Source organism: Sitophilus oryzae, unplaced genomic scaffold (assembly GCF_002938485.1).
Source record: "Sitophilus oryzae breed Bouriz unplaced genomic scaffold, Soryzae_2.0 scaffold_907_pilon_pilon, whole genome shotgun sequence".
NCBI lineage: Eukaryota > Metazoa > Arthropoda > Insecta > Coleoptera > Curculionidae > Sitophilus > Sitophilus oryzae.
In genome coordinates this window covers 2192144-2211746 of record NW_022147536.1, presented here as the reverse complement: position 1 = coordinate 2211746, position 19603 = coordinate 2192144, and the positions used below count along the sequence as shown (strand labels likewise).

At 32.6% G+C, this 19603-nt stretch overlaps 1 protein-coding gene across 1 annotated transcript in view; it reads left to right on the top strand.

Annotated features, from left to right (window-relative positions):
* Positions 1-19603, top strand: part of LOC115890705 (sodium channel protein 60E) — a 312784-nt gene that overhangs the window by 261360 nt on the left and 31821 nt on the right. Inside the window, exons 16-22 of the mRNA XM_030911008.1 lie at positions 250-409; positions 1791-1894; positions 1962-2121; positions 7643-7943; positions 12485-12800; positions 18222-18497; positions 18560-18664. Of these exons, the coding sequence (XP_030766868.1) occupies positions 250-409; positions 1791-1894; positions 1962-2121; positions 7643-7943; positions 12485-12800; positions 18222-18497; positions 18560-18664 (1422 nt within the window). The remainder of the gene's footprint in view (positions 1-249; positions 410-1790; positions 1895-1961; positions 2122-7642; positions 7944-12484; positions 12801-18221; positions 18498-18559; positions 18665-19603) is intronic.

Genomic DNA, 19603 nt, shown 5'->3' with positions numbered 1-19603 from the left:
CGTATCTGTTTTAAAAAAAAGCTGAAGTGTTTTCGAATAGTTTAGATATTTTCAATAGTTTTTTTTCCTTGTTCTTTGTGTTTTTTGCTTCCGACGACGGGAAGGGATATGTGATACTTTTTGTGGTGAACATTTCATTATCGCATTACTTCTACAAAAATGTACCGTTTCAATTACGTTTCATATTTAGAGGGTACATTCTCCCCAGTGTCGTAAATCTGTATTGGACGTTAATCAGATTCTTTGTAGGAAGTGGGAGACGAGTCCAAACTGGCCCAGAGCTTCCAGCGCATACGAGACCTGGTGCGGAAGCGCCGTCTGGCGGAAGAGAGCCCGAACGACACGCGGCTGGAGCGGATTGTGAGGGAGGTGATGGCCAGGCACGCGGAGGAGGAGGCTATGAAAGCCGGTAAGTGGGGGGAAGGAATATATTTTACCCCCTGCCATATAGTGTCGCAGATAAACTACGCATCATATGGAACTTTTTTTTATTTATAGAGTTAGGTGAAATTTAATTCCGTTGATAGTTTTTGCTTTGTTTTAGAATAAAAATGGCTAAAATCGACACAATAAAACAAACTATGTTGAACTTTAAACTACTCGTACATGAAAATTTTAAGCCTTCCATTTTTTGTGGCGATCAGTGTATAAATTATATTGTCGCGACCTAGCTTGGGAGTTGTTATCTAGGATCGCTTAGGCCAGGATCTCTCTTTCGATTAAGGGCTCGAACTCACTGACGACCAGGCCGCAACGACCTGGCCGTAGCGTCGGCTGGCCGGATGTATTGCGTTTTTAGCTGCGGCCAAATGAACGACCAGTTTCAACAGAGTTGTCAAATCTAACGATTTTTTACGTTTTACCAATTAGAAAATATTGTTTCAGAAATGTTAAAATATCCGAGTTAACTAAAAAGCGAAGTTGCTATTCACAACAAACAAAAAGCATGGTGTACGCGCGACCGACAAAAAGGGAGATATTCTGTTTCTTTTTTCTACTGATATGGCGCCCTTATCGACTTCAGAAGTAAACATATTAGGGTCATCGTAAAAAAAGATCGTCAGGCACTGGCTCTAAATATAAGCAGGTAGAAAGTTTAGCTTCCAGTTATTTCAATGTTTACAATATACCGAAGAATCTACAACAATAATTACTTCTATTTTTATGAATGTTTAAGTTACTTTCTTAATTTTTTTTTCAAAATAATGTACCTAGTAGAAATATAGTCTAAGCGGCGAGTTTTTCACTTACGGTTATTTGTCTTTACGCAATGTCTACGGAAAAAAATTGTCCCTGTAACTTACAAATCTCACACAGTAAGACTTTTCACAACTTTAGTCTTCAAGTAAACAATATTTTCTTTCAAAAAAGCGGATTTATTTACAAAAACATAACAGAGCAACAGGTCAATGAACGTAAATCATATGGCTAAACGTGTATCGATCGATCTGAAACCAGGGTTGCCAGATTTCCTTGTTCACGGCTTGTTAAGTAGAGTCGGGCTGTGGCTATAGACTAAATTGATCACATCTATTGTTGCGCATGTTCAAATATAATTTATTTATTATTAACATATTCAAAAAAAATGACAGAATTACTTGTTTGTGCGCTTTGAAAAATTAGAGTACTTTTAATTAGAATATTTTACACTTTCGTACTCGGGGAAGGTTCTCCAAAAATAAATTTTACTATTTTTTTCTATTAAAATATTGTTGTTCATTTTATTTAAATGTTTTTTTACTCCAATTAGATCAAGTTGTATTTTGTAACTTATTTGTATGTGTTTGCAGCGGAGTACAAAAAATCCCAACAATTCCCTAGAGATAAGAGAAGCTATCAAGAAGCAATGAATCGACCAATATCAATTATAAGTTACGATTTACCAGATTATCAGGTAAAAACATACATGCAAATTTTGTACTTTTTTAGTTATTAAAAATTAATGTCTCTGATTATTTCAGGACTTTATATTAGAGACTGACAAAGACCAATCTTACAACCAGCATTACGCTATAGTATTAAACCCTACGAGACAAGATGAGGCACCTTCAAATTGTAGAAGCGAAGGAAAGCATATTAGAAATATGTCGTCGGGTGTCGATACAACTAATAGCAGTAGAGGTAAATGTATATTACTTACTTACTCACTGCCATTACTCGCTGACGAGTATTTGACACGCATCAGAAGATGGTTACGCAAGGCGTTTTCTTTCATGAGCTTTTCTGTGACTGAAAAGCCCGATACGTGATGTTATCTCTCTTCCGCACTCCGGACTTTCAAAAATCTCATTGTTTTCTTGCCTCTTTACTTTTTGGTTGTCGCTGTTAATTGAGTTTAAAATTCTTCTCCATTGCGTTCTATTGTGCTCCCAATGATTCTGCATGCTTATCATCTTCAAGTTTTCATGGAAAATATCATTATACCTTTTGAGCTTTTCACCCGGTTTCCCCTTACCGTCTGCAAGCTCACCGTAAAGAAGAGCTTTCTTGCACACTGCATACGTAAGTAGCCCATCTTAAGCGGGATTTAGTAATCATGATTTCAGCGGTCTCGCAACAAGCTTTTTCAAGGACCGATACGTTTGAAACATGATCCCATACAGCACATCAAATCACATTTACGACGTGTTTACATTATTAGATGTAGACACAGGGTGACACAATTCCCCCGATGTAAACATGATACGTTTACACATTGTAGTTCAACACGCACAAGGGTTAAACGTCCGCCTCACAATGTAGCCACAGTATAGCATTTACGTATACACAAAGTAAGGGATACACAGTGTGCCGTAGGATACACAGTGCTTGTGTATTACGTTTAAACTCTATTTATACATTGCAGTTGTGACTACTGCGTGTATACGTATGAATTTTGCTTCGTATGTACATCTTGTGCTAGATAAAACTACTTCTTATGAACGAATTTAGGAAATAATACAAGTTTTGATGCCTAACTTTTCGTTCTTTTTAAGAAATATTTATTCAATGATACCAATTATATCTTTTTAGAACGAAAATTAGAAAGGCAAAACTTTGTCTTTTCCAAAAGTATCTCGATCGTTCAAGAGAAGTAGCCTTAAAATTGTTCCATTTTTGTTTTGTATTAAATGTACCATTTTTTTCCATAAAATGGATTAAGTGGTTAAAAATAAAATTCTGATATTTCTTTATATCATGGAACGCAATAGCGCAAATAACACAATAATAATAATTATTTACACTGCAGAAACCAGAAGTAAGAAAACACTATAAAAGAACAGAATTTGTATCAAAATGTATTAAAAATATAAGTACCTAGTATAACAACATACTAAAATGGTAAACACTGGTATATCGCCACGATTTGGTGAACCTCGTTTAGATATTTTTGTCTCTTCTTTTCCCTCCAAGCAGTTGGTCTGTTAGCATACTCATTCATCGAGATTAACAATCTCAGATTGACAATCTCACCCTTAAATTTTATATGAAACTGATTATTGGTTTGGTTTGGTTTGGTAAACATACCTGTATATTGATCCATCAATAACTTACCTAATATCAGTGTAAGAAGTTCTTTGAAGTGTTTAAATCTTTCTTTCTCTGGTCCATTTAGATTTTTATTATTTCCAAATTAAAAAAATTATATTGCAGAGCTAACCTCTTTATCATTATACGAGAATATTTGGAGTTTTCATACATTGGAGTCAAAATTTGGTAAATTGGGTATCGAGTAAGGGAAGAGTCGCTGCTATAATATTAATAATACTCTTAGGAAGGTGTAACAAGGTAATTAAAACTTGTACTTACCTTAACATCTCTTTTAAACTACACACAAACAGAACATTTATATAGAGCTTCCGAATAATAAAACAATAATGGCTGCTAACACATACCACTCCTAGAAAGGAGAAAGGAGAGAGAACACATAAGATACACTTAGTCGGTGTATCTACGCTGAGGCTATCTGTGCGTGCGCACACCTTCATTTCATGCTAGAATGTAGACACAACAGTACACTATTACAAAGTGTCTATATAGAAATTTATATTATGTATATACGTCACATTTTTACAAGGTGTGTACTATAGGCACAACTATGATACGAAGTATCACACATACATATGACATATACATTGTATGTCTCATATACCGACGTCAGATTTCATCATTTTAATAATTATTTGTTACGTTACAAAAAACTCTTTAGAATTTTGAGTGCATACGGTGTACAACTAGTAAACACTGTATCACACAATTTTATCAATATAAATCTGCGTGTATCTCATATGTATATGTTAGAACTAGATGAACACTTAGGTTCACTTTAACATATTTGGTTTCTCATGTGTCTCCCTTGTAGAAACGTAATTTCATTTGGACGTGCTGTATGGGATGGTACCATTTGATTCTTAACAGTTGTCTAAGGTGTCTCTGTTGAAATTTGTTTAAAGCGTTTGTGTGCCGGCGGTACGGCACACAGCAGAACGAGCCTGTGTTAACATTTGGACATTTGACAAAATGTGAAAATAAGAGTAATGGTTTACTATTATTATTTACATATTTTTGAAGTGTTTATCTGCATACTTTATTTATTTACTTTTAAAAAATATTCGATAGTAATATATTTTTAAGGCTTTCAAAGTTAGGTGTTTTGAAATTGTTGAAACTTGTGAAATTTTTACAATTAGTTTGAGGACGTATATGTTCTTATTTTTTACAATTAGATTTAAATCCATTAAGCATTAAGAAGGTTTAATTTGCATACTTAAACTTCTTTAAGATGCATATACTGTTTAACATTTTCGCTGTGATGTAAATGTCAAATTATTAAATTTATATTGCAAGCAAATATTAATTCTTAAATATCTTAATTCTTCCAAAGAATTCCAAACAGACTATGTCTGCCCATAGTAGACCAACATGTCTACATATTCAATCCATAATAAAATGCTGCCACGATCTGCAACCCTAAAAGAAAATAATTAATAATTATTTAAAGCATATTATTTTCAATCGTTAGCTAATAATTTTTAATAATTATTATAACTTATCCACAATCTGGCAAAGAGTGAACTACTGCAGGTAATAAAGAAACATTTCCACGTACTAAATTTACCAAAAAATGCATTGCTTTTAACATATTCCACAGGGTGTTAAAAATATCAACATGTTGTTTTCCCTCGTATAATTGACACATCGAAACTTTCATTTTTAATTTAGAAAAAGACATTAAAAAGTCAAATAATTTAGCTACAAATTGCTTAAAAAATCATCAAAATTGGCTAATTAGAACAAAATATATTAAACTTTAAAATACATCAAAATTTTAAGGTTTAAAATTTTGATGTTTCTTAAGGTGCTGGTGAGTGTAGTTAAGATTAGATGATTATATAGCGGACAAGCCTTTATTTCTAGTTATCGAAATTTATCGATAGTATTCTAAAGAATTTTTTTATGTCAATAAGGGGCATTAGATAGCATTTTTTTCTAATTTTTAAATCCATTTCAGCTAAAACGTCGAATTTCACGAATAAATGGGGTGTTAAAGCCGTCACAGTTTTTCTTATTGTAAATTGTTATTTAACATTGCAGTTAGCCATGACTGCTATCTGTCATCGATTGTTTTGTATTTTAAACGTGTGATTCATACAATGATGTATACAATGATATTCCCTACAATATTTAGTGTTTTAAATTGCAGATAATTTTGTTTAAACCAAAATTATAAAGCCATTTTTTCATATATCTTAGATCTTCCACACACGTATGATGGAGCAAAAAGTGTTTGTTTTCATAAATTTTGCCATTTTTTTAATCGAAAATGATTCAAATTGACAATTAGCACTCCAAATTTTCCTATAAGTGCGTTTTCAGCCAAATCAAATAATAAACCACCATTTTGAATCCGCCATCTTGAATTGAAAAAAAAACATTAATTAGGATTTTACAACAGAAATTATAAATGTCATATTGAGAGTCAATTGAAAAAGTGTAAGGTGGTAAAAACTTTCTTAGAAAATTAGTTTAGATACCTACATAAATTAGATACTAAAAGTTCATGTTCAATAAAATCCTTCAGAATCCCGAAAATTTATAAAAACACAATTAGATTTTACTTTAATTTTATACTTATAGTGCTTATATAAGGCATTCAATCCCGAGATCCCGGGATCCCGGACATTTTTTCAATCCCGAAATCCCGGGATTGTCTTTTCTTTAATCCCGGGATTTTCGGGATTCATCATTACATTTTTTCCTTAATTTAAATCGTACACAAGTGTTTCATGATAGTACAATATGCGCTTATAAACAACCCTGAATGTTGATCAAGTTTGAAGATGATGAAGATCTAGTTTGAGTGATAATACTCTTGATCGGCTTGTTTTTTTTTAAAAAAATTTTGAAAAACCAAAAAAACCAAGTTTAGATCCTCATATTTGTTACTGCATAAGTTGTTATTTTAGTATCTTAGTAATCCTGTGTTATGCTGTATTCGATTGGTTATGTAAATTAAATAAAAAATGTATATTTTAGTTCCTTTTATGTTTTTTTTTTGTTAAATAAACTTATATGTTATGTTGTTTTGTAATAGGGATGACGTTTAATTTATGTTAATGTTTTTTTTGTTCAATAAAATTTTGTAAAGAAAGAAAATATAATATAATTCCAACGTAATTATTTTTTTCGTAAATCCCGGGACCAATCCCGGGATTAAAAAAATTAATTAAAAAAATTATAATCCCGAAATCCCGGGATTGAAAATTTCTTTCGGGATTGAATGCCCTATGCTTATAGTATATTTTAATAATTTTAATCGAGTAAAATAATTCTTAACAAAGTATTCATAACAATATGAAATTAAAAGTAAATGTCTAACTGCTCCCATATACTCTATCCACTGCGGCACCCAGGTTTCACTTCCATATAACATGGTGGGGATTATTATCGCTCGGTACACTACAAGTTTCCTTTTGGTGCTCAAGTCATGATTATAAGAAACCCTGTCTTTTAATTTCCAGAATGCTCTTAAGGCGCTGCGCTAATTCTGTGCTAAATTTCGGAGTTGATATTGACCTTTTCCGAAATCAAACTGTCGATGCCGAGGTAATTGAATTCCACTACATTCAAATAGTTCTTCTCCGATTTGTATAGCACTGTTATGATTTTCCGGGGGAGTGCACATGATTTTAGTTTTATCGATGTTCAGATTAAGACCCAAAGCCTCGTATGCCCAGGTATATGTGTTCAGCATTTCTTGTAATTGCTGTAACGTTTTTGCAGCTGGAGCGCAGTCATCGGCGAATTGAAGTTCTGTGATGAATTTTATACGTATTTTTGCCTTTTTAACACCCATTCCTCTTTCCATCAGTTTGCTGTCCACTATAATACCGCTGCCATGAATATGTTGAATAGGAGAGGAGCCAAGGCAGATCCCTGCCTAACTCCTGTATTTGTCAGGAAGGGATCGGTTAGTGATGTGACACTATCGACTGGTTGTTATTATGAAAGCTTTTACACGCTGTAATAAATTTGTAGGGTACTCTTTTTTTTCTTGTTTGAGAACTTTTGCATAATTACCCAAAGTGCATCTCTGTTTACAGAGTCAAAGGCTTAGGTTTACAATTAATTGAACTAATCCTCTATTTTTTCTTCTTTTTAGAGACGGAAAATACACTATTAGACAACAAAAGCGACAAACAGTTCACTTCGACCGAATCCGAACCCAAAGAAGAGAAAAAAGAGGAGCAAATTACGACGAAGAGTGAGGATAACGCCAAAAAGAGTGGTAAAGATGGCCAACCCTGGCAAACGCTGGTGTCTTACGTGGACGAGATCACTGTGGGCGGCCGAAAAAACTCCAAGGGACAGTTTATTGACGTGGCGAAAAATTTTCCAGGTTTCGGAAAAAGCAAAGCTGCCAAAGTGCCACCGAATTGTTTTCCCAAACAAATTTACGAAAAGTAAGTATAAAATTGTATAATAATAAATCGCCAAAATAAGCACTGCCGTACCATCCTTCTTTCAAAGTAACTCACGGTACTTTTGATCCATATATACAATACCGTGCTGGCAACTCTTACATTTGGGTCGGTATTTACATGTGTGTAAGTAAATCGCATAGGAATCTTATTAAGTCGGAGTGAGAGAAATGCGACGGCGTTGCCACATTTTTCCAATACGCCTTTCCCTATCAATTAAAGTAAAATCACGATCGTAAACCGCTTATTTTTAAAATACTTTTTCGAACAGATAACTACATAAAATCATTAGATATGTTTCTGAGCATCTGAAATGGAATTATAAGGATATCATTAGGGTATCCATATTTTTTATAACGAGAAAACATCAGTAATCGCGATAATTTAAAAACTGAATTTTTTAACACATACATACCTAACACGCGATAACTTAAGAACCACTTTAGATATTGAAACTTCTTTTTTTATTTTGAAGTTCGGATCTTGATAGGCTTGTTTTTTTTCGTTCAAAATTTTTAAAAAACCTATCCATTTACCTTTAGTGCATAGCAATTTTCAGCAATAGTGTAACTTTTTTATTTATAAAGATTTTCACATACTGTCTGCGAAGAAAATATAGCAGAGATATTAAAAAGTTTGTGAAAAAAACTACAATCAATTATTTCTAATGAATTTCGAGATATCGATTTTTGAATTCTGAGTTCAAATAGCGCGACCACTGTCGAACACTAACTCAATTCCACTTATTTTTACCAAAAGTTCAAGTGTTCCTAACTTGCACTTAAAAATTTACGAGCTATAGAGAAAATTACAATGACTCGTTAATAAATAAACAAATAACGTTTCAAGAGACGTAATTAAATCGTGAAGCTGAACGCGTGTACGGGGTGGTCGAGATTGGTCTGTTTTAACAGAGAAACCCTATTTCCTGACTAGATAGAGCAAAACCGACATAGATGTCATGGGCTCGATTTCTGAGACACGTTTAATGGCGTAAACCGCCTGTTGATATTTTCACTTCCAGCTGAGATACGAGGTCTTTTTGATTTTTTTACCATTTGAAAAATTAACCATAACTTTTTTATTTCGCGGAATAATAAAATTCTGTAAAAACATTCTTATTGCACTTTTTTAAGCACAATATAGTGGCGTAGTCAGCTTTTTTCTATGCTTCCTCTTTTTATCAGAAATAATGAAAAATATAATTTTTTAAATGGAAATCATAGTTGGCTATGAACCTAAAAAAAGGCTGGCGTTTAACCCTTTCCAACAATGTAAAGTTATGGGTATCTATTTCTAAGAATGAGAGAAATATTAGGTTTTTATATTTTTATATCGAAGCGGGCCTTGATTTTGTGTTGGCCTATTTTCCTAATTATTTTTTATTGCAATTTAATATTCTATATTATTATTTATCTGCATAATTAAAAACTTTTGAGAAATTAAATTAACATTCTATATTAGTATTAGTAATTGCAATTGAAATCTATATAATAAACAAAGAACAAAACTAAAAAGTATTTTTTGAGTGACGAATATAGTTTTCTAAAAAAAATAATTGAAATCGTCAAGAGTTACAACGAATTATTAGGCAAACTGGGTGTAATAAGTCCAAAAGCTTGCCTAGTAGCCTTCTGTAATTCTTCTCTCGTGCCAATGGTTATTCCCTTATATAAGGTCTTTTAATTTCCCCCATAAAAAAGTCGAAAGGAGTTAAATTACAGGATCTAGCAAACCAAGATATGGGCTCCTTGTTCCAATCCAATTCTCTCTAAATTCTACATTTAATAGTACCAGTTGTAACCCTGGCGTTTTAATTGTAATTGGTAATACTAATATAGATTGTTGATTTACCGTCTCAAAAATCTTTAATTATGCAGATAAATGATATGGATTATCAAATTGTGCTAGAATATTATCATAATATGAATTATCAAATTGTGATAAAAAATAATTAGGCAACTTGGCCAACATAAAATCAAGACCCGCTTCGATACAAATATAAAAAACCTAATATTTCTCTCGTTCTTAGAAATAAAATACACATAAATTTATATCGTTGGAAAGGGTTAAACGCCAGCATTTTTTTAAGTTCATAGCCAACTATGATTTCTATTTAAAAAATTATATTTTTTATTATTTCTGACAAAAAGAGCAAGTATAGAAAAAAACTGACTACGCCACTGGATTGTGCATAAAAAAGTGTCTTAAGAACGTTTTTACAGAATTTTACTATTCCGTGAAATACAAAAGTTATAGGCAATTTTCCAAATGGTAAAAAATGCAAAAAGACTCGGTATCTCAGTTGGCAGTGAAAATATCAACAGGCGGTTTACACCATTAAACGTGTCTCAGAAATCGAGCCCATGACATCTATGTCGGTTTTGCTCTAACTAGTCAAGAAATAGGTTTTCTCTGTTAAAACAGACCAATTTCGACCACCCTGTACATCATGCTTTCCTAGAATTTTAAATACTGATCGTACTGATTGGGTCTGCTATATCCCCTTCCACGTCTCTTAGCGATGTGCACAGTTTCTCGGTTTATTTCATACGTTTGGCAACGTGTTTACTGTCCTCTCTTTGTTCAGTACATTATAAACGCATTGTACTCTTCTTACATACGGAAATCTCGACCCAAGACTAACCTTTGCCAGCTCTTATTATATTTAGTAATTATACCTCATAGTTTATGAATTTTCGCTTGTTAAATTTCTTTAATTTGGACAGTGATTCACAAATCTGACTTATTATACTTATTACAGAAATAAAGATTGTAGCGTTTTTTATAAAACATTACCACTGCGAACGGCAGCTTTTCATCGGAGAGCAGTCGTGGATAAGGTATTTCACTGGAAAGAAAATTAAGTAATAACAATAAACAAAAGAAATAGATATTGGGCGCCAGGCATGTACAGAGAAAGAAAACACAGTTGTATATTACTTGAAACTAATGACTATATTTATTCATGATGTTCTTTGTTGGTAAATGACATTGTAGAATTTTAATAATTATTATAGTGGTTATATATCAACGAAAGTGGTGTTAAGAATTGTACTAAATATCTATGAAAACAACTATGATAAAATACAAGACATGTAACGTTTAAGAGAATATATGAAATATAGCATTACTTTAATTAATTTGATATATTTTATATGATGTTAGTGCAATAATAATATCTATAAAAAAGTAATACTATTACAAGGCGTAATGTAATGAAACCTAAAATCTAAATCATATTGTAACTACTAAATCGACATAAATGTTCTTAATAATCTAGCCACTAAATATAGTCTGTACGATATCGTTTAAAATGTACGTTATTTTTTAAGACTGAAAATGTTTTACATGTTAAATGTAAAACTAGAACTTAAATCTACACTTAGCTGTTCTTTATGTAACCTTGCTTCAAACAGTAGCAGCGTGAGATGGGCTCATATCTCTGTACTGTCTGTCAGCGATCCTGTTGGCCAAAACAACAAAAGGGGCCAAAAATGAGGACAACATGAATCAATACAGCCGTAGCTACTGACTAGGTTTAGATGGGAGCGAAGCAGCATGGGGCTCAAGCTACATCCACGCTGGGGCACTTTATATGTAAGAAAAATCATTCCTACTGGGGACACTCGTCCACAGGACATGCGCACATAGGATAATGGTACAAGGGAACACTACCCGTACGTTGGAACACTACTAGGACCTTGGATAATGCCCGTACCTTGTAAATAGTCCATACCTTGGACCCTAAAAATATGAAACTCTTGTTCAAAACCAAACAAGGTAAACCAAACAAAATAAACCTACCTCGAATTACTTCCGAGGGCTCAATAATAAACAAAGAAACTGTCCTTTCTTCCATGTAACATTCAGGAGGACAAAAGCAAAAGAACACCAATGTGCCAGCAAAATACAAATACGAGTTAAGGTGGGTCAATCCAAAATTCTACTCTAAAAATATTCAATAATAATAACGAATCTAATAAAGATAATATCTCATCTTTACCTGTTGCTTCAAAATGGCAGCTGATTCAGATTTTGCAGCAAGATTTAAATTGCCATTTCTAAAAGCATGATTTGCAACCGTGGCCAAAAACAAAGTGAGGTTAAAACGCAGAGAGGCGCCTTGACATATGACATGGATCTTGACAGCGCGCGCCTCCACAGAACAGTGAAACGATAGCAGGATTGGCGACTAGGGAACTAAAAATTACGCCAAGCGTGCCAAATAACTATCCGGCCTGAACGGGAGGGAATCCGGTGACGATAGGCCCAGACATCATATAATATATATAAAAAAGACATGTAACGAACTAAAAACGTTACAAGATGTCTAATATTGATACTAACAATTTATAACAAAATTGTTGAATACGTGCTTTCATTAGAAACTAAATAAAATAAACTGACTTGGTTTTACATGAGATCTCAAACTTCTTATAGTGGAAGAATTGCGTTACGAGACTTCGTCTTTTTTTTTAAATTCTATGTTTTTGATGGGATCAATTTATTCTAAATTTCAGATGCCCCTGCTTGGAAGAATGTATCAAATCCAAAATAGGAGTTAAATGGACGGAGTTCCGCAGCTCTGTACTAGGAGTAGTGGACACCGCGGCATTCGAATGGTTTATATTAGTGCTTATTTTTGCCTCGAGCGTCACACTATGCTTCGAAGACATCTACCTGGACGAGAATCCTTACCTCAAAACGTTGCTCTACTGGACCAATTTGGCCTTTTGTATCATATTCGTTATAGAGATGTTTTTCAAATGGGTGGCTTTGGGTTTCTATAAATATTTCACCAGCTTTTGGACGCTTCTAGATTTTCTAATTGTTTTTGTAAGTATGCCTTTTAAATTTGAAATTTTTGTTGGAAATGATACATAATTTATGTGTATATGATTGTCATATTCTTGTTTTCCATGTTTACTTAATTAATATCCCTAGATCATATACAGGGTGTCCCAGATTGAGCGTGCATTAGAAGTTTCTAGAGAACTACAACATCTAGCTCGGAGATTTTTTGCACATCATAGTTTCACAACGAGATCTATCGATTAAAAATATTTTCAATATGGCGGCACTTCCGGAAATACCGGAAGTTGAAAGCAACTTTCTTATTTTAAATGGGTGCTCCCATTTTTTATTGTGCACTTAAATTCTATGTAAAATTTTATAAATTTTGATATTAAACACTCTATATCTAACATTAACCGTTTTTGGGAAAAAAAATATTTAAAATTTTTGAACGAAAAATTAAATTATTTATTTATTTATTTATAATAATGGCTGCAGCTGTCATAGAATTGAGCGATTAAAAAAGCATCATAAATTATTTTTTTCAAATGGAAACCCACTTTTTTTATTTCCCTAGTAAAAAGGTTTTTTAATTCGTTACTTTTTAACTATACATGTTCCTATACCTAAAATAAATCGTTTTTCAGTTATTTAAAATTTAGTTTTAAAGCATATATTTTTCTTGTTTTTAACCAGTAGCCTATGACTTTAAACGTCAAGTGAGGTAAAACAATAGATCTGGCCTTGTCATATTGTGACGCTTTGTTCAAAAAGCAGCATCATTTTCGAGCCAACTTTGCGCTGTTTTTTTTTCGATCATACGGAATATTAATAATATCAACTATTAGATATTAAATATCACTAATGAGCGAAAATACGAGATATATTTTTATAAATACACTTTTTAAACCCTTAAGGCAGGCAGTATTTATACTATAGGAAATTCAGATATTTCGTTTTCTGACAGATGAAAATAAATTGTCTGACCGTTTATGTCAAAGGAAGCTAGATAAAATCAAGAAAAATATAGGTTTTCAAACTCAATTTTAAATAACTTAAAAACGATTTATTTTAGGTATAGGAACACGTATAGTTAAAAAGTAACGAATTGAAAAACCGTTTCATTAGTGAAATAAAAAAAGGAGTTTCCATTTGAAAAAAATGATTTATGATAATTTTTTAATCACTCAATTCCATGACAGCTACCGCCATTATTACATGACATTTGAACAATTTAATTTTTGGAATAGATAGCCACATGTCTTCTCTTTATGTCCCAGTGGCTGTGGTAATCACTAAATTTGACTTTTAGGCTATACAAATTTTTTTTGACAGGTAGTTTTTTTCGTCCAAAAATTTTAAATATTTTTTTTCTCACAAACGGTTAATGTTAGATATAGAGTGTTTAACATCAATATTCATAAAATTTTACAGAGAATTTAAGTATGTAATAAAAAATGGGGATACCCATTTAAAATAAGAAAGTTTCTGTCAACTTCTAGTATTTCCGGAAGTGCCGCCATACTGAAAATAGTTTTAATCGATAGATCTCGCTGTGAAACAATGATGTGCAATAAATCTCCAATCTAGATATTGTAGTTCTCTAGAAACTTCTAATGCACGCTCAGCTTGGGACATCCTGTATACTTACGGTAATATCTTATTAATAAGACACAAATTTGCATTTTTTGTCCATTAAGCGGCAAGTTTTGCATTTTTTCTCCAACATTTTATTATATTAATATTTTATTTTATTTGCTATAATGGCAATTTTATACTGCATTTAAATGAGCATAATATTGTCTTTTTTGTTTGCATTTATCCTCGCTCTCCATTATAGTGGACAGCAAACTGCAAGAAGGAGGAATGGGCATTATATACAGATACGACGGTCTATTCAGCATAAGAAGACTCACAACGGAAAAACGTTACAGCAATTACAAGAAATGTGTCTTAAGCTGAACATCGATAAAGCTAAAATCATGTGCACTCCCCCGGAAGATCACAACAATGCTATAAAAATAGGAGAAGAACTATTAGGCCAGTCAATCTGGAGGTTGAGGTGGAAAAAATTAGTAACCAACCGATCTAAACGGGAATGTGTAGATAATGATCTCCTATTTAACCCCTTAAAAGTCCCATTGGGTCCCAGTGGGGGAAGTTTGAAAAAAAACGCCGCCATCTTGGATTTTTTCGTTTTTTTCAAATATCTCCCTTTGCATAACTTTTTTCGAAATAACTAAACATATGTTTTTTATAGAGAATTAAATTTAGAATATTTTACCTTTAATAAATTTTTTTCTAAAATAAATAGTAATAGAGATAGAGCAATTTTTTACTATACGGTTTATAAATTTTCCAGTTTTTTTAAACCAATCAGCTATAATTTTTGCGTTAACAGTATAGTGTTAGTATAGATAAATCACAAGTATAAATTTAAGCATTAAAACAATTAAAAATAACGTTTAAATATTATTTATTAGATAAAATTATTGTTAAAAAAATTATTATTAAATAAAATCTACTATTCTGAGCGTCACTTTCGTCCTCAACTAAAATACAAAAGTTTGTGCTACTGATTCCGTAGCATTGACCACACTTTGAAGTGAACATTTGAAACATTTAAGAGCCAGCTTTCTAAAAGAACAATTTTTAGAGCACTGACTCTCTTGCAAAATATTAATTTTAGTAGTCAGGAGGCATTTTCTTCTGTTGATTGAATAGGTGTCAGATCGCCTTTTTGATCTTTCTTCCATCCATATTGTAAAGTATCTAACTTTTTACCAATCCATTCATCAATCTAAAAAATACATCTTGTAACATTTCCTATAATAGATATATCTTTACAGTTACCTGAAAGTATGTCCTGAGTAAATGAAGTTTTGCTAAATGAGTTCTCAGTTGGAGGCAAATTAGCTAAATCAAAGGTAGTCTTAAGGACTTGTCTTAGATGTAATCCTATTGTATAGAATGTATCTCAGATGGTTAATATGTTTAATATAGCTTGGGCAGTGATATATAGCTTTAAGAGATAATTTAATCCTGACTGAAACAAGTCATCTTTGTTAGTTTTTTTTTCTAAATATACGTCGAGGTATTGACAAAGATCGTCATCTTTTTTCAGTACCGACAGGCACATTTTTTTTGTTTCTTCCTGTGCCTTGTGTTTAGCCGCACGTTGGCGATTGTCTGTACTCTTTATACAATGTGTAGAATGCCGTTTTCGGCTCTTCGAAATATGGTGGCTGCGTCGCTGATGCTACACCAATCCCGTATGATTCTTAGCCAGGAATGTTGTTTTCTTCCTGGGCCTCGCCGTCCCTTTATTTTTCCTTGTAGAATCAGCTTAGGAATGTAATATTTGTCTCCTCTAAGGATATGGTTTTAATGCTATATCACTGCCGAAGCTATATTAAACATATGAACCATCTGAGAATCCCTTAATACCACCTTTAATTTAGCTAATTTGCCTCCAACTGAGAACTCTGCAAAACTCCATTTACTCAGGACATACTTTCAGCTAACTGTAAAGATATATTTATTATAGGAAATGTTATAAGTTGTATTTTTTGGATTCAAGAATGGATTGGTAACAAGTTAGATCCTTTACAATATGGATGGAAGAAAGATCAAAAAGGTAATCTGACACCTATTCAATCAACAGAAGATGTGGGAGAGTCAGCGTTGTAAGAGAGTCAGTGTTCTAAAAATTGCTCTTGTAGAAAACTGGGTTTTGCATGTTCTTCAAAGTGTGGTCAGTGCTACGGAATCAGTTGCACAATAATTGTATTTTAGTTGAGGCTAAAGGATGACGTCATAGCAGATTTTATTTAATAACTTTATTTTAATAATCATTTTTTAACAATAATTTTATTTAATAAATACTATTTAAACCGAGATTTAAACGTTATTTTTAATTGTTTTAATGCTTAAATTTATACTTGGTTTATCTATTTTAACACTATACTGTTAACGCAAAAATTGTAGCGGATTGGTTTAAAAAAACTGGAAAATTTATAAACCGTATATTACAGTTGAGGGTTGTAACCTTTGGTGTTACACAGCAAAATAAAAACACTAAATCACCACAATACACCAAAACACTTTTGACCAAACCAAACCATGTTAGCATCATCAGCAGATGATTATAAACTGTTTATAATCATCTGCTGATGATGCTAACATGGTTAGCGAAACGCGCGTCCAGTGTAAAAGTAAAAGTGTTTTGGTGTATTGTGGTGATTTAGTGTTTTCATTTTGCTATAAACCGTATAGTAAAAAATTGCTCTATCTCTATTATTATTTATTTTAGAAAAAAATGATTAAAGGTAAAATATTCTAAATTTAATTCTCTACAAAAAACATACCTTTGGTTTTTTCGACCGAAATGAAAAAATCCAAGATGGCGGCCATTTTTTTCAAACTTCCCCCACTGGGACCGAATGGGACTTTTGAGGGATTAAATAGGAGATTATTATCTACATATTCCCGTTGAGATTGGATGGTTACTAATTTTTTCCACCTTTACCTATAATACTCGGCTACGTTTACTGGCCTATATTGGAATATGTAGCGGAATTCAATTACCTCGGCGGTTTGTATTCGGAAAAGCCAATATCGACTCTCAAATTCAGCACAGAATTAGCAGCGCCTCAAGAGCATTCTGGAAACTAAAAGATAGGGTTTTCTACAATCATGACTTGAGCACAAAAAAGATACTTGCAATGTATCGAGCGATAATAATCCCCACCATGTTGTATGGAAGCGAAACCTAGGTGTCGTACCGCCGACACATGAACGCATTAAACAAGTTGCAACAGACACCTTAGACAACTCTTAAGAATCAAATGGTTTCACCATGTCTCAAACGTATTGTTCCTTAGAAAAGCTAGCTGCGAGAGCGTTTTGGTTGCGAGTCATGATTACTATATGCCGCTTAAGATGGGCTGGTCACGTATGCAGGGTGCAAGGAAATCGTCTACCGAAATCTCTTCTTTATGGTGAGCTTGTAGACGGTAAGAGGAAACCGGGTGTACAACTCAAAAGGTACAAGAATATTTTCCATGAAAACTTAAAGGGGATAAGCATGTACAATTAGTGGGAAGAAGCAGCGCACAATAGAACGCAATTGAGAAGAATTGTAAATTCAGTTAACAACGACAACCAAAAGGTGAAGAGGCAACAAAGCAGTGAGATTTTTGAATGTCCGGAGTGCGGTAGGCAAATAACATCACGTATCGGTATTTTCAGTCACAGAAAAGATCATGAAAGAAAACGTCTCTAGTAACCATCTTCTAATGCGTGTCAAATACTCGTCAGCGAGTAATGGCAGTAAGTAAGTAAGTAATTGAAGGTGCGACTTTGGTATGATAATTTTAATATATTTTGACTACCATATCATCATAAGTTATGAAATTTGTCTTAACGAAATATAAAATATGAATCAATTTTATTTTGTTTCAGGTGTCCTTATTTAGTTTACTTATTGAAGAAAACGAAAATCTAAAAGTACTTCGTTCGCTTCGAACTCTCAGGGCTCTGCGACCTCTGAGAGCTATCAGCAGATGGCAGGGCATGCGCATAGTTGTCAACGCTCTGATGTACGCCATTCCCAGCATTTTTAACGTCTTATTAGTTTGTCTAGTGTTTTGGTTAATATTCTCCATTATGGGTGTGCAGTTTTTTAGCGGAAAATTTTACAAATGCGTGGACGAAGAGGGTGAAAGATTAGATGTCGAAGTAAGGGGGAGGCGTTGTTGAATATTTTTATTGAATTTGTATCGATATCATGTTTGTTTTAGATTGTCGATACAAAATGGGACTGTGATAGACTTAACTATACTTGGATGAACTCAAAGATATCGTTTGATCATGTCGGAGTGGCTTATCTGGCTTTATTTCAAGTGGTATGCAATAGAGTTTAAATATATACCTAACCTAACCATATAGTTGTTATACTTTAAATATTTTGTTTAAAAACAAGTGTTTTAAACGTGTTTATATACGTCAGTGAGTTAAGAAGCTCTTAACTCACGCATTTTGAGTGAGTTAAGAGCTTCTTAATTCACGCATTTTCATTACCGCACTCCTTGTTTAGATGACTACCAAAGAAAACAAAAAATATTTTGTAAAACATTTATTTTGCACTAAATTGGAAAAATATGTTATGAGTACCTTTTCATTTCCATAGTTGTGTACTTTTTTTTCGGTGCACCATTTTTCATACTTAGAGTATGTATATTCATACTTCTGTTTCGATCTTGCTGGAAGCAATCCAGAAATGGCTCTGAATGCCTCTTCTTCAATGTCAGAGGGAATATTTTCCGAATCGCTCATTTTTTAAACTAGTGACATCAATATTATTTACTGTCATATTGACATTGCCATACATGGTGTTATTTGAACAGAGGTATATATATATATATATATATATATATATATATATATATATATATATATATATATATATATATATATATATATATATATATATATATATATATATATATATATATATATATATATATATATATATATATATATATATATATATATATATATATATATATATATATATATATATAGTTAAGTACAATAATTTTTAAAATTCATTGTGTGTTTCTATAGTTAGACGTAGATAAAATATTGTACAATACACGCGAGTTAACTCCATTAAGATACTTGTGTGGTTACAACTTGCAACTTTCACACGCGTATCTTAATGATGCTGTTAACTCATTTGTATCGTAAATATCTATTAAAATATCATTAGTTTTACACTTTGAATAAGAAGACTAAGGAAGGAACATATCAAAAATCTTAGGTACACCGCGATGGGTCTCAAA